A 16263-nucleotide genomic window follows, 5' to 3' on the forward strand; every position below is an offset into this window, starting at 1 on the left:
TATCAACATTATTCTCACATTAAATCCAAAATACCACTGCACCAGCTACTAGGAAGAGAATTAACACTATCCTATCCAAAACCGAGACACCAGTGCTTCTGAATAGAAAGCTAGTATGCAAAATAGATCCCATTCTAAAAATGTTTTCACATAACTATTATGCTCCTGGTAATTAAAGTGAACATGGATTGTAGCTGCTTTATTAAGCAAGAGATGAATAAAATATTGCTATTGAACTGTTCTGCAATCATTTCCCTTTGCAGTTAGTTTTCATATTATAAATATTTTGCAAAGCTATTAGCTCTGAAAAATAATCATCATTCCCATATTCATCAAGCGTGTGAGTAGTAGTCAAGTATTGAAGTGATCCTGAAACCTGGGCTATTCAATATAATCCAACGGCTTAATGCCACATTATGTGTCCTACTACAAACTTACTTCCAAAGCTACCAAAGGTTATGACCAATTGACAGAGAAAATTGATTTGTTCCCATATTTTAAAAGCTTGATCACAGACATAAAAATCAGTCTAAGCTTAAAATTACAGAATGCAGCACTTTGTAAAAAGTTTGCAAAGCCATGGTTTAATTCAACAAAGCATGAAATCCCACTCTGCATACAGCTTCAAATCTATGGATTCAATTCTGTCCTTTGCAATCATGATGCAGTTGCCTTTGAAGTCCCAGAGAACCTGTGCTTGGATAACTAGAGCTCAGTGTAATCCCAAGTCTGTAACTGTGGTTTGCAACCTGAAAGAATTTTGATCAATGCAACGAGAGCAAACATCTTTTCCTCCCATTTGCTGTGTTTGACTTAATATGATCATTATTCCCTCCTTTCAAACAGTCTTTGTTCAAAAATCTGAGATAATTCAGGACATGAAGAGCAACATTAAGGGAACATATTCCTAAAAGATGAGGCAAAAATTTCCCTAAACTCCCTTTAGTCACAACAGAAAACATAAAACCACTTCCCTCATAACCTGTCTTTCTGCCTACCACAATCCCTGGACGAACAGAAACCACAGTAGTGAGACTTTCTTTACAGCCTTGGGACAGAAAACTCTACTAATGGCTTAGACTTGCATCTGTGCTTGGCCACTGACTGTCAGATATGATGGGGAGCCTTTTGTACAACTGTATTGTTTCAAAACTGGAAATAGCTGTCTATCTGAAGGAATGTGTGCTGCCAGCATATATGTCCCTGACTTAGCTAGAGCATGACTACTCTGAAATGTGTTAACTCTAGATCTCGCACTCATGAGAAGTTGTGTTATAATACATAAATGAAATCTGTGCCTATCCATGTCCTGGATAATGTCTTAAATAATGCATTTAATAACAGCATCTTTCCCATTACAGCGTGCTTTGGCTCTGGCAAGGGCCCCTGCAGCTTGTCTGAATTTCAATTGCATGCTGATTCTGCTGCCAGTATGTCGAAACTTGCTCTCCTTCCTCAGAGGATCAAGTGCGGTAAGATGAAGAAAGAATTTCAAAATTTTTGAAAGACAATAGTCTAAGCAGCCTTGCAAATATACCAAGCAACTTTGTCCAAGTTCCCCAAATATACTGTACTTTGGGGATGTCCTCTTTTAAAAAGTAGATAAGCCTGGAGTTTTGCTATGAGCACGACTGAGATCTATCTGCTAGTGGTGTACCTAGAGCTCTGTTGAGAGGTTTAGCCTTGACTTCAAGCCTCCTTTGAGCCTTCCCTTTTTTTCTTGCCCCCCTGGGCATGGTGCTGCCCTGGGTGCAAAGTCCCTCCTCTGACTGGCAGCAGCCGTAGGTGGTGTTTACATGCATTTGCCTCGTTTGTCACCGCTCTAACACCCATGTACAGCAAGAGATATTAGCCCACGTCTTCTGTTGGTGCATGTTCAGTTCCTGAAGTAAATGTTGCCTTTCACAGGCTTCCAGAATGGGACTTTTTTTCTGCTGCTTCATAAATTACATTCTTTTCTATCTGAGCTGCCTTTCCATCTCAGGATGAAATAGTTCACAGGCCTTTTGACCATTTCTAGCTCCCAAATACAAATATTATATACTGCACTAAAGAACCACCACTAGGAAAAGCACAAGTGAGTCTAAGTGACAACACTGACTGTGCCATACTGCTGAAATCTAGATCTCCAGCTGATAACAGCAGAAATAATGCAGACAATTCATGCCATGGTGCAGTGAAAAAGCAATAGTCTCCTCAAGCTCATAATCTGTCCTTCCAAAGATATAATTAGTCCTCTTTTCTTTCTAACCTCTTTAATATACACATGGTCAACAAAACCAGTTCACAGTTGATTTGCATCTGTGAATCTGGTATGGTATCAATTCTTTCACCCAAATGAGACTGCCTGCAGGGGCAGAAAAAGCAGAGCAAAAGAGGAAAGAATAAAATAGATGCAATGTTTCAAGAGTTCTTCACAGGGAAATACAAGTAATAAGAAAATAATCAGAGGCAACACAGGCTGTACCTCCACCTAGTACGTGCATCCTGGCAATCTGTGTGGCTGAATAAATGAGATATGCCTGCCATGTTAAGCTCCTCAGCTACATCTAGGAGTAAGGCCAGTGCCCTGACCTTTTTAACACATGACACTTAGGAATATAAAGTTGGAACAGCACAGACCAGGCTTTCAGACTTGTGCAATACCCCTTTGTATTCTAGGATGACTCAAAAGCACACAGCTGTACCCCTCGACATGGGTAAAAGTAAAAAGGACAGTAAGTAAAACTGGGATGTTAAAGTTGTTCTTCCCCTCTCCTGAGATAGATCAACTGGTATCTTTCAAAATTCAGAGCTGATTCGCCAGGCTGCAGAATTCAATAATGAACATAAATTTAGTGGAAATTGATGTTGCTATTGGATGAATGAGGCTGGAAAATACTGATAAGCTCTTGATCACACAAGGCCTTCATGAGGTCTGAAACAGATTATATGGGGATCAAACTGAAAGCAAGTTGGGCAGAGGTCTTCTGAGGTCAAAGAAACTAAAGAGGTGAAGACACTTTTGGAGACAGTACTTGAAGGCTAAAAACTGCTTCCAAGGAATCAGAGATGTGTATTCCAGCTGGGACTTTATGCGACTTGCCCTGAATAGCTTGACTTCTCTAACAGGATCCTGAAAACACTGTCACTCTTAGAACCACAGAATCATATAATTGTTTAGGCTGGAAAAAACTTTAAGATCATCAAGTCCAACCGTTAACCTAGCACTGCCAGGTCCGCTGCTAAACTATGCCACTAATCTCCACAACCTACATGTCTTTTAAATACCTCCAGTGACAGTGACTCAACCACGTCCCTGGGGCAGCCTGTTCCAATGCTTGACAACCCTTTCAGTGAAGAAATGTTTCCTAGTATCCAATCTAAACCTCCCCTGCTGCAACTTGAGACCTTATCTTAATGTTCAAGCTACACAGTAAGTCCTTCTGCCTTGGTCGGTGTGATACAGTCTCACTCAGGCTACACCCAGTTTGCAAGTGAGAACCAAGCAGAGAGCTACAGCTCCGTTTCTGCTGCCTGCCTGCAGCTCACTCCCTTGCTAACTGTGCTAGGCTGCATGAGGAAATGAAGGGTTCTGAGGATGAGCAAGGAGGTGAGGGAGATGCATAAAGTAGGACTGTTAGGCTGCCAGAGTTTGTTTAGCTTCAGCTGCATTTTTCAGTAAAACTCTACCTCAGGAAGGAGGTAATTTTGTGTCTTCAGCGAAATGCGCACAGCTCATAGTGCCAGTGGCAGTGTCGGGACTGTGGTGGCCTTAGCGCAGGGGTATAGCTGCTTATGCTTGCTCTGCTCTTGCCTCTACTTAGCTGTGCACTGCAAGCAACACCTGTGAGGATCTCATAAGAAAAATCAGGATTTTAAAGTGTCGCATAAGGTACTGAAAGGGTAGCGACTCTCCCAACAGCAGTGTTATTGGGGTTAATGAGAGGGGACAACTGCTGAATAGGAACGTGCTGGCAGCTCTTGCCTTTTATATCCTGCTACCCAGAAATCATACACTAGAAATTTATTAGTTATTAATTGAAAGAACAGATGTGTTGTCTTTACATGTCCTTTATTGCTGTATTCATCGCTATCATTAATGAGCCTCACTACTGAACGTAGCTACAGCATTTTGTCCTTGCTTGTCCTTCTGCTTCTTAAACAGAAAGATCAAGGCAGACAAGCAGAATTGGCACTTCCTCCCTATGCTATAGTTTTCTCTACAAACTTTTAAATTATGTCTCAAGGTACTTGCTACAGTGAAGGCCAAATTTCTCCTGGATGTTGTTATAGTCTACCAAAGTCATTGCAATAGCCCCAGTTTGTTAGAATTTGTTCTTTAATCACTATGTCACAGCTGGAGAATAACTGAAGGAGAGAACCGTTTCCTGCTCATCTACTTATCTGTACAGTTAATACTCGTGGGATATTTAAAAATGGATTTCTGTGGAAGAGTAAGGCATGTGCTGGTATATCTCCACTAGGTAAAGAACGAATAAGAAATTAAATTGCTCTGGTGTTTCCTCATTCCTTTTGCTGTTCCACTCCTGGATGGCTGGGATAATCAGCTCCGCCCTGTCAGCCAGGAAGATATGTTATCTTACCCTGCCATTCACAAAGTTAATGTCTGGCAAACACTAGGGAGGATATTTTGGTCTCCCTTAATTTGTTATGTGAAACATCTACATGGCTCTTGTGAGAAAATGTTTGCATTGTTTTGCATAGTGTTTTCTTTCCTTTGCCAGTCAGCAAAAGCAACATAATGGTACGATACAGGATAATCTTGCTTTCTACCATGTGGAGACAGTAAATGCTAGCTTTATAGGTGGTGGGAAAATTCCCACTGACTACGGCACAATTTAGATGAGGCCTGTTAGGAACCTGTCATCATTCTTAGTGAAAGTATCGTTCCATTTTTCTTAAGTACCAGCTTCTTCAGTTTGTATTTCTTTCTGTTTCTCTTTGGGTAATTCCAGCAACAAGTTGTGAGTGAATGCCTGGCAAGTACACTCCGCATTTTGGGGAAGGAATAATTTCCTATTATTGACCATAAGTGACTTGCATAATTTGGGTGGGAGCTCCCTGAAATAGTTATACCCAAACTTTACAGTCTTTTTCTACAGTGTGAACTGTGGCAGGATCCTGATGGTAAGTGGCATCTTGAGACTCTACCAAAGCAATCAGCCTGCCATGGCAGGCTGTGATCCCTCCTTCTGTTTATAATGTGTAATTTAGCACAGATAAGTTATATACATTTGTCATACTTGATGTTAAGTTCTTTGTCATTACCAAATATTTTGTTTCAGTGGGACATGTTAAAACATAATTTGTTATTCCTGTATTCTGAGGTATGGGGGGAACCGTTTTTGTTTATATTTAGGTGTTCTAGTTTCTTACTAGCAATGCCACCAATTGTTGTGCTCAAGGCTGTTTTTCTCCCAGCATTTAAATAAGTATGTATAGACATCACAAACACTCTTCGAATACTTCTTTTCTTCAAACCCAAAGTGCTGCTCTACCCGTGTCAGACGACAGCTGGACAGGAACCTCACCTTTCACAAAATGGTGGCGTGGATGATCGCCCTTCATACCGGTTGGTACTCAGATGTTTCTTTGTTCGTTGCTTTCTCATGCGTTCTACACAGGTGGGATTCAAGTTCTTAAGGATATGAACAGAGACTTCATTTCATTAACCTAAAGGAGTCAGCGTGTACCAAGGCCTAAATCAGTTTCCAAATATTATTCTGCAACTGGGAGAGAGCAAAAGATTAATAAGAAAGAATACTTTTCTCTTGGACTGCCAGCACCTTTTATGACACTGCTTAATAAAGGATGTTTAGCAGTGCCCTGAAAGCAAGATACTCTGGCTTTAATTCTCATTTAGGTTTATTTCTTAGCTGGCATGACTGAAACAAATAATAGAAATGATGAAATAAAAGGGCATAGAAAGTTTGCACAGATCATGGAAATGTTTTCATATTTTATCTCTCATTTCCGAACCTAACGGGTTTCTATCTTTTTTTAATCAAATTTGTCACTTCTCAATTCAAGTACCTTACAAATCATATATCCTAGAACAGCCTTCATATTGGTAGATAACTTGAGTTGAGCAGGTTCTCTTTCTGAGCTGTGGCTGAAATCTCACCACTACCTCAAAGTGATGAAGAGTATGAGAATGGCAAATGTCTTATGCTGCAGTTGACAAATAATGTTACCCAAAATCACTGAGTACTTGTCTTGTGCTTAACCCTGGTTATTTCTTTCCTGTCTCTCCTAGCGATTCACACCATTGCACATTTATTCAACGTAGAGTGGAGCGTGCAAGCCCGTGTTGAAGAGAAAGGAACTCTGGCAGCTGTGCTTTCTACCCTTGGTGATAACCCACATGAAAGCTATATAAATTTCTACAGAAATACTATTGGGGTAAGTGACATCAGACCATGAAGAATCATTATTATATTTGTTCAGAGGATTATACAAGACTATATGAGCAGAGTGCTTTTTCTGGTGTGCATGATCTCGGTTTGGGACATCTTGCAGCAAAACCTTGTATAATTCATTCTTCTATATTTATAAGTAATATTGTTGCCGAATTTTTATAGTATTTTAAACTTTTTCACCTGAGGATTTCAAAGTAGTTTTAAAACGTGATATAAAAACAAATACCCTATAAAGCAATCTTCTGACTAAGGTAGACATGGCACACAGAAAGGTACACACAAATCAAGGCAAAAATTTTGAACTTGGGCTGCTTAAGCTCCGGTTAAAAAAAAAAAAAAAGGAACTTCCCCATTTTCCCCATTCCTCACAAGCACCGAGCACCCAGTCTCTGAATGAGTTACAAGACCCACGGCTGAACAACACCACTGAAGAGGAGAGCTTCTGTTTAGCCCTCTGAACGTGGATATACGACTCCAGCTTTTAACAAGAGAGCTGTGCAGATGTGTTCACCTTCCTGAGGCCAATACTGCCAAGCAGCTGCAGAGTAATAAATGATGTTCAGTGTGTCAGTCAGTGGCAAAACCTTTCTCTCTACTTCCATTTGCTTTAGTAATGGTAAATCTGCAGTGCAACAAAATCTGAGTGGGATTTTTGCATTTTTGGCATGCAAACTCATAGAGCATGGCTTAAAGACTTGCAGCAAGGAAAGGATGAGAGTGAGACTGATGGTTCAGCTGGCTCTGCTTTGATGCAGCCCCTTCCTTAGACCAACATGTACAATTATTTCACAGAATCCTGTTGGTGGCCTATATGTGGCTTTCACGTACCTGGCTGGTCTCACTGGCGTTATCATCACGCTGGCTCTCATACTAATCATCACGTCATCCACCAAAACCATCCGAAGGTCATATTTTGAAGTATTTTGGTACACGCATCATCTCTTTGTCATCTTCTTTATTGGCCTTGTCATCCATGGTGCTGGGTGAGTATTCACATTTACCACACAATACATGGTAAATACTGTATCTTAATGTAAAGGCTTCTGCACACATAAGTATAGGGACTTGGGTCACTAAGCATCAGTTATTTTTGATGGTAGTGATGGGCAACACAGGCTGTCACTGATACACGCGACAAGCTATACACGTGCATGAGGCTTTATGAGACTCTGGAATACCTAAGCTCACTGATACTCAACTTCTATTTTAATTGAAAAGCTCTTTGCCACGGTTCCTCTTTCTAACTGTTAATTTATCTCTCTCTCCTAAAAGGAACTGCATCACATACACACATATAAGGAAATCTCAGCACAAAAATGCTACAGACCCCAGGATTTTGTTGGTTAAAGGAGAAGTGTAATAACACAGACTTATCTTTCAGATTTGCATGAACTTTTAATAGCAGCAGCACTTCAGAATATATTTTTAGCTGTTGCAGATCAAATATAGACAAGTATTAAGTTTTTGTAACTTCCAAATCCCAAACATCTGTTTTCCACCATTGGCTAATTCCATACCTTCTTCTGAAACAGCTGAAAAGCCTAGTAAAACAATTTTAATACTCTACAAACATGATTTTAGTACTTAGAAAAATGAACTTCAGTTTCATTTTATAAAACTATAGAACTGATGCATAAAGGAGAAAAAAAGGCTGAAGTATCCAAGCCACATTTCATAGTTCGGAATTGTATTGTCCATTTTAAAGGAAATTCCAAGTGTAATAGAAAGTGTGCTTTAAAAATGTCAAGCAAAAATTACTATTTTACTATTTATTTTCCTATTTTACTATTTTACTATTACTATTACAAAAATACTATTTTACTATTACTTTTACTATTACTCAGTCCAGTAGTGCCAGAAAAAAACAGATAGTAATGAGACTAAAACAGGAAGAACAAAAATAGAAGGCAGATGAGAATCATCACCTGCTTATTTGTCCATTCCAACTTTCAAAATAAGGAGAAGGTTTGAGCAAAACCTGCTGAAGGAAAAGAACAAGTGGTTCGTGTTTCCTGCAGTAAATATTGTATAGTTACTGACAAAATGCCCAAACTTGCCAGTAGTTACTACACAGTGCTATCAAAAAGCAAGCATTGCTGTTTCTAGAGATCAGTGAGGAGAATATACTTCATAGAATTGTTATGATTGAAAAAGACCTTTAAGATCATCAAGTTCAATTGTTACCTAACTCTACCAGGGCCACTTCTAAACCATGTCCCCAAGCACCATGCCTAGAAGGCTTTTAAGTACATCCAATACATTCATAAAAGTTGACTTTTATTAACCTGGATGTTCAGTGTGCTTCCACCAGTTTAATTGCACTGTACTGAAAAGACAGGAGTTTGGGCAGCACTGGCATTGAATGTGGTGATGAGAGAAGTTCAGCTTTCCTTTGGAAGGAGATAAACACTAGAGTATTATCTGTAGAAGGAAGGATGCTTTCTGGCTGTGAACTTGGTGGCCTCACTTAACTGGCCTTAATGGCAAGAATGACATTTTGAGTTTAGAGAAAATACTAATACACTAAAAAAATTGGACAGGCTCGTCACATTCGAGGAAGGCATCTTAGGTGTGCAAAAATGGGTGTTATGGAATAAGTATGTTCTGATAGTCTCCAACTAACATGTAAAAGAGAGACATCGGTGCCAGTTTATCTCAGGAGACGGAAGTCTGGGTATCATACGTGCAAGTATACACATACACATATATATGTGTACACAGAAGAACTGAACCAAAGACAACATACTCAAAAAGGCAGATTTTTACCCATTACAAACTGTTACAGTACTTCTGTAGGAGTGATTTTTTTGTGTGTGTAAGCTATGTGTCACAGACAAATGTCCCAAACTTCCCATCATAGCAGATGTAAACAGCAAAGAGTACAGAGATATAGATCACCCTGCCTTGGAAGGTAAAGTAAAACTTTCAGCCAAGAAAGAACTAATTAGCAGGTTATACTACTGAAAGCTTGATGACAGCACTAGAAGAGCATCTACGCTGAGTAATAAGGGAAAATAAGAATGGCCTTTCTCTTGTACAGGGTACTGGTGTTGCCAAACCTTGAATGCAGCACAGGGCAAAGCAAAAACCCTCAAGGCCACTTTCTCTTAAGCAACGGGTGAAGAGTGGGAGGAAACGGGCTCCGCCTGTTCCCGTAACTGAACTCAGAGAGTGGCCCAGCTGCTGTCACCCGCCCCGTTGTCACTAGTGGGGAAGTAAACTGCAACTGGTGATGTTCCTGCAAATTGCAACTCGTGACGCTCCTGGGACAGTGTCATTCCCCCACTTTGTTTTTCAGGCAGGATGTTAATCAAACCTTTCATGAGGAAGAGGTTCATCTGTAGTATTTATGAGCAGTGCAGTCTTTTAACTTTCACAACTGTGCACAGGCTTTCTAATAATCTTCTGATAAATCTGTCACTTAAAGCCAGGCATACATATGACTTAGATACCATGGTTTTTTTGAAACATCAGAAACATAGTCTAGTTAACAGAAACTGTGCTAGAAAAGCAGAAAGGGAAGTCATGGGAAGAAGATACATAAAACTATATAAAAGATGCATAAAACTGAAGAGCCTGATGGCATCAGACCATTTCTATGGAAAGCCGGCAGATCTTAATCTGAATCTCTCTACTGTGACCCCCATTCCACTTATTACTATAATTTTTGGCACTCACACACCCCTGAGGCTGGCAGAACTCCAGACAGAGGCAGGGAACAGTGAACAAGATCAGAATATATTTTCCCCTCTTGAAAGTGAAACTGTCTTTCAGCACTAGCTCTGCCACTGGAAATACAGCTGAACTAGAGCAGTCAAGCTTCTCTATAATGAAATGAACAACAACAAAAACCCCTAACCAAACACGAAAATGGAGGCCAGATCATCAGCTGACACAAGCTGGTGTAGCTGGCATAGCTGATTTGCATCAGAAGCATCTGTGAGATTCATTCACACCACCTGAACAGCTACTCCACAGCTTTAGAAGGAGAGGAAGGATCAAAGGAAGAATGTATGCTGGAAAGGGCTCTCCAAATTTCTAAGATAAACTGAAATAATTTCTGTACTGATCACTAGGAAATTGATTACCCTGCCCACTCCAGGTTTTCATTTTATTGAATAAAAAAGTAGGATAACTCAGAAAAGAATGAGGCTTTCCTACTGTGATCACATCCTGGAAATGGTAATGGACATACCTCTCAGCTCCTCACCTAATCTTGTAGTTAGCATTTTCCTGCACAAATTTTCCTGCCCATTTTTATGACCTTAATAGCAATTTTATGGATTGATTAGAGCAGTCAAGCTGTATCAAAGCTGTAGCACTGCAGAAGTACACAACCTCACTTAAATAGCTAGTACATAGAGCATAGAGTAGGAATAAGGGACAGATACCTTTATTTTCATTACATTGCTTTAAGGACTTCTGTTTTTTTCCAGACGTATTGTACGGGGGCAGACAGCTGAGAGCCTGGGTGAGCATGATCCAGAGGTTTGCTACAAGAACTTCACTCACTGGGGAAAGGAGGGGGCTTGCCCAATCCCCCAGTTTTCAGGGAATCCGCCTATGGTAAGAACAGTCATCTTGAGCGTAAATCCAATTTAAAATGTTTACTCTTTTCGCTGTAGAAAAGCAGCTCTGTAATCCCCAGCACCCTTCAGTGGCAGCTTTCTTTACATAAAGCAATAGACACAATGGATTGTTAGCAGAAATGGACTGCAGACACACAGACAACCTACTTCCAGCGTGCTGTAGAATGAGTGCAGCTAACAGACAAAGCAATAGAGCAAATCGTATCCAAGAACTGTTTACTGAAAATGTATTTTGTGGCTTTCTAGAATGTGCTATAATCTGTGTAATAAACAGTTTCACTTTATTATTGGACTAATGATCATTACCAGAAAATTAATGCCGCTGAAAATGTGACATTGAAACTTCAGCTTTTATTGACTAACCAGGCTGGTTATTCATTCACATTTCAGACTGATCAGTTAACAGAAACTATATCTTTTCCTGCAGTGATACAGATCTGTGTCAATAATACATTTGGAGTTTTACTCCACATTTCACTTACCTCCCCTAATTTTTAGACAGAGACAAAATCACTCATAGGAAAATACTTTGCTGTAATTCCAGTGGCAACTTAAAAGCCAGCTGCAACTCTCAACAGAAAAATAATTCCCTCTCTGACAAAAAGTAATTTTGAAAGTGTCATATCTCATACGGGTTCCCTACTCTGATTGATAAAGAACCTAGATTATTTGAATTTCACGTCTGCTTATCATTTCCAGGACTCGATTCAATCTAGGTTGCCATCTTCATTATCTATCTCTGACTTCTCATTTTATTCTGCTTACAGACATGGAAGTGGGTAGTAGGCCCCATGTTTTTGTACCTGTGTGAGAGATTGGTGCGATTTTGGAGGTCACAGCAGAAGGTTGTTATCACAAAGGTATGTGTGGATGATATGCTTAATACCAGGTAAAACAGTACCATTTTTTCCAAACAGTGCAGCAAAGCCAGTGGCTCCTACACAGCAATGTTATCAGTGAAAGGAATGTTCTAGCTGCTACCATGATGCTAACCTCTAACATCAAAATGTAGCCTGCCTCTAAAAGAGAGCAAGAGGAGGAAGGCTCCTGTTACTAGCATGCTTTTTGATAATTTAACCAAAATAGCTCTAAGCCATTGCTACACCATATGTCTGGTGTCTGCTTAGTTCCCTGTTGGCAGAAAATTTCTTCCACAGTCCTAAGCTCTGTTATTAATACCATACATTAACATCTAGATTGATTCTCCCTCTTACAAGTCTCTTCTGAAAAATGAAAATAACCTTAGCAGTCAATTTAGTGATGGAAATACTAGCCTTGCTTCTAGAATATTGCTTCTATTTATTCTTGGCTAAAGATAGGCAAAATGCAAATGCTCACTCAGCTATAACGTGAAAACATCAGTTTCCAGTGTTACTATCTATCCAGTCCCCTATCTGTACGATAGCCCTATGATTTTGCCCCTATATATATAGTCAGATCCATTAAGACTGCTCTGTGCCACCATGTAAGGTGCATCTGGAATTAACAACGTGCACAGATAGATCTGGTGATGTGTTGCAAGATGCAACGCCAGTCTGACCTGTCCCTTTTGGAGTGACTGCAAGCATGGTGTGGAAAATATACTTCAACGAAAAATTCACCATCTTCTGCAGTCTTTCATCTGGCTGTCAGGTGCTGTTCCTCACTTCCATTTCTGCTCGGAACAAAGTTTCACCTGCTTTCCTTGTTCTCATAGCAGAGCATGATGTTAGTGATGGATGATGCAGATAGATCCAGTGAACAGTGAAGACAGACTTTCTCTTTTTCCCTTTATTCCCTTGTCCTTCTCACTGTAGGTGGTCATTCATCCCTTCAAGACAATTGAGCTCCAGATGATGAAGAAGGGCTTCAAGATGGAGGTTGGGCAATACATTTTTGTCAAATGTCCAGCGGTGTCTAAACTGGAATGGCATCCGTTTACTCTAACCTCTGCGCCAGAAGAGGATTACTTCAGCATTCATGTCCGTATTGTAGGAGACTGGACAGAGGGCTTGTTCAACGCCTGCGGATGTGATAAGCAAGAATTCCAGGAGGCGTGGAAGTTGCCCAAGTGTGTACAAAGAGTCTCCACAATAAAGTCAACCAACACCCATGACAGTTTAAATTTTGCTCAACCAGTTTGTTGGCACCTGTGACACAATCCTTAACTACTTCCACCATATATGTGGGCCTTACATGGCTCTTAATAATTTCTTCCTATCAACTCCACCTCTTCTTTTGATGAGTAGTATTCAGCCCAAGTATGCATTGTAGCAGACAAATACCTTATCTTTTTATTACTATTTTAAATGGTTCTAATAAATATTTGTTTAATTAATTAAATATTTCCTTGATTAATTATGAGTACTTTCAATTTCAGGATAGCTGTGGATGGCCCCTTTGGAACAGCAAGTGAGGACGTATTCAGCTACGAAACTGTTATGCTTGTTGGAGCTGGAATAGGGGTCACCCCCTTTGCATCTGTGCTCAAATCTGTCTGGTACAAATACTGCCACGATGCAACCAACCTAAAACTCAAGAAGGTACGTGTCCTCTTTCCCAGAGCCCATGTAATTGTTCAAGGGTGAACAGCCCAAATCAAAACAGGCCCAGCGAAGGTTATCTGGTACCAGACATGTGAATCCTGTGAGAAGAGTTCAGCTGCCTCACAAGACTAGCAGGCAGGGAAGGAGGAAGGCCAAAGGCAAAAACGTAATGAAAGAAGAAATAGCTTATGAGCTAAATCACACATGCAAATCCTGACTGTGGCCTTGGGGATTTCCACTAGCAGTGGAAATACAGTTCAATATCTGTGGCAAAGACAAAGTCCAAGGCACTAATACAGCCTGTGCAAATATTGCATTCCTTCTCTAAACACAGAGAGAGCAACTTCATGTCAGTGGAAGAGCATTGCTACCATCCTCCTCTCCCCTCCTGCTCAGGGAAACTCCCTGTACAGAGGTGTGGAGAGGTATTCAGAGAACAGAACTGGTTCTGTTACCTGCTTCAATTTACCTTGCCTTCCAGCAGGCAGGGAGATAGAGTCTACCTCTAAATCAGTAATTTATGTCCTAACAAACTTTTTTACAAGGACACAAGTGAAGAAATGTCATGATCTAAAAATATGGAAGAAAAATAGAAAGATATTTCCTTGTGCTTGCAGTCACTCATTCTGCTTCACAACTTTCCCAGTGTCAAAACTCCTGAATAGCTTCAATACCAGTGTACCCATCTATGGAAGTGGTCAGGGCAATTTCTACAAGAACTCTACAACACTCATTATGTCAGCAGACATAAACACAGAAAGTATAAGTGCCTATATGTCCCCTGATAGCTCACTCTTGTCTCTTCCAGATTTATTTTTACTGGCTTTGCAGGGACACTCATGCCTTTGAATGGTTTGCTGACCTCTTGCAATCTCTGGAGGCTCAAATGCAGGAGAGGAATAACGCAGAGTTTCTCAGCTATAACATCTACCTTACAGGCTGGGATGAATCTCAGGTAATAATGCAATGGAAAATATTGCTTTCATATGCATTGAGGTGGAAGTTAAGCAAGTCTTTTATGTTTTGAGAAATGTTCAAATGGTATTCATCCTGAGCCTCCAGCTGGCTCTCAGAGGTTTTAAATGCAGACAGGTATTATCACAGAATCATAGAACCATGGAATGCATTGGGTTGTAAGGGACCTTTAGAGGTCACCTAGTCTAAACCCCCTGCAGTGAGCAGGGACATCTTTAACTCCATCAAGTTGCTCAGACTCCCATCAAGCCTGACTTAGAATATCTTCTGGGATGGGGCCTCCACCACCTCTCTGGGCAACCTGTGCCAGTGTCTCACCACCCTCATTGTAAAAAATTTCTTCCTTATATCCAGTCTAAATCTACCGTCTTTTAGTTAAAAAACGTTGCTCCCTGTTCTGTCACAACAGGCCTTGCTAAAAAATTACGCCCATCTTTATTATTGGTTCCTTTTGAGTACTGAAAGGCTGCTATAAGGTCTCCTTGGAGCCTTCCCTTCTCCAGGCTGAACAACCCCAACTCTCTCAGCCTGTCCTCGTAGGAGAGGTGCTCCCGGCCTCTGATCATCTTTGTGGCTTCCTCTGGACCTGATCTAACAGGTCCATGTCCTTCTTGTGTCGTCCAGAGATGGACACAGGGTTCCAGGTGAGGTCTCACCAGAGCAGAGGAGCAGAATCATCTCTCTTGACCTGCTGGCCACGCTTCTTTTGATGCAGCCCCAGATGTGATTTGCTTTCTGGGCTGCCACTGAACATTGTTGGCTCATGTCCAGCTTTTCATCCATCAGTACCCTCAAGTCCTTTTCCTCTTCATCATATCATCCCCCAGCCTGTATTGCTATTGAGATACCAATCAGAAGTTACATGGGATCAGCTGATAATGTGGACTGTCTTCCTTTCTGATTTACTGTGGCCGTGCACTCTGGAAAACAGTTCTTCAGCTGACCAGGTCTATTAAGCTTGAATTGTGCTTAGAGCACAATTAACAGCATTTGGGACTGGAGCAGCCAATGCACAAAGCTTGAGCAACGGCAGCATATTTGTTTCAGAACTCTCATGAGTTATCTCTCTGGTCCTATGCATGTAGTTCACTGTGGGTATACAAAGAAGGAGCTCTTCCAGGAGCCACTTGGGAGTGTGTGATTGAGTCAGGAAAGGTGCTCACTCTTATTTGCCGTGATACTTTATTTTACTTGTATCTCGTTGTTGCAAAATTCACCACGTGCCTAAAGTGCTGTAGCTCATCTAGGCAGTCAGGGAGGGCTAGGAGCAAGGTAGGAAATTATCACACATACAGTGGAAAAAACGGGAAGGAAAGAAGTCACATGATTTTTGCTTGGGGAGAAGGTTACTTGTAACTTTTTTTCTCATATAAAAGTGCTACAGAACCCTGGAAGGCCTGAACTTTTGCCCTTAACCACATCTTCTCTTCCTGGCTTTACTTAGCTTAGCAGGTTTAGGTGAAAGTTGCACGTGGAGGGTGGACAAGATGTCCTCATGTGGATCTAATCTTCCAGGACTGGCAGGACTGCATTAAGCTCCAGAGACTTGTATTATTGTACATGAAGGAGAAGTGATGTTTTGTTTTAATTTACAGCTTTGCTTTACAGTTCTTACACTAAACATTTTAAAAGAAATGTAATTAACTGATATGTTCAATGCTTCATAGCTTTAACCCTTGAGATCACTCAGTCTGAGGAAAAGGAAGAGATAAATACCAACAGTCAAGGCTTTATCAATGTTAACTTTCCCTA

General features: G+C 40.6%; 1 protein-coding gene across 1 annotated transcript in view; it reads left to right on the plus strand.

Moving 5' to 3' along the window:
- Window positions 1-5475: 5475 nt before the first annotated feature.
- Window positions 5476-16263, plus strand: part of LOC104272817 (cytochrome b-245 heavy chain) — a 12099-nt gene continuing 1311 nt past the window's right edge. The window contains exons 1-8 of the mRNA XM_009867916.1: window positions 5476-5575; window positions 6260-6405; window positions 7215-7405; window positions 10859-10988; window positions 11779-11871; window positions 12808-13061; window positions 13371-13533; window positions 14345-14491. Coding sequence (XP_009866218.1) covers window positions 5545-5575; window positions 6260-6405; window positions 7215-7405; window positions 10859-10988; window positions 11779-11871; window positions 12808-13061; window positions 13371-13533; window positions 14345-14491 — 1155 coding nt within the window. The 5' untranslated portion in view covers window positions 5476-5544. The remainder of the gene's footprint in view (window positions 5576-6259; window positions 6406-7214; window positions 7406-10858; window positions 10989-11778; window positions 11872-12807; window positions 13062-13370; window positions 13534-14344; window positions 14492-16263) is intronic.

The sequence above is a fragment of the Apaloderma vittatum genome, unplaced genomic scaffold, assembly GCF_000703405.1.
Source record: "Apaloderma vittatum isolate BGI_N311 unplaced genomic scaffold, ASM70340v1 scaffold14714, whole genome shotgun sequence".
Lineage (NCBI taxonomy): Eukaryota > Metazoa > Chordata > Aves > Trogoniformes > Trogonidae > Apaloderma > Apaloderma vittatum.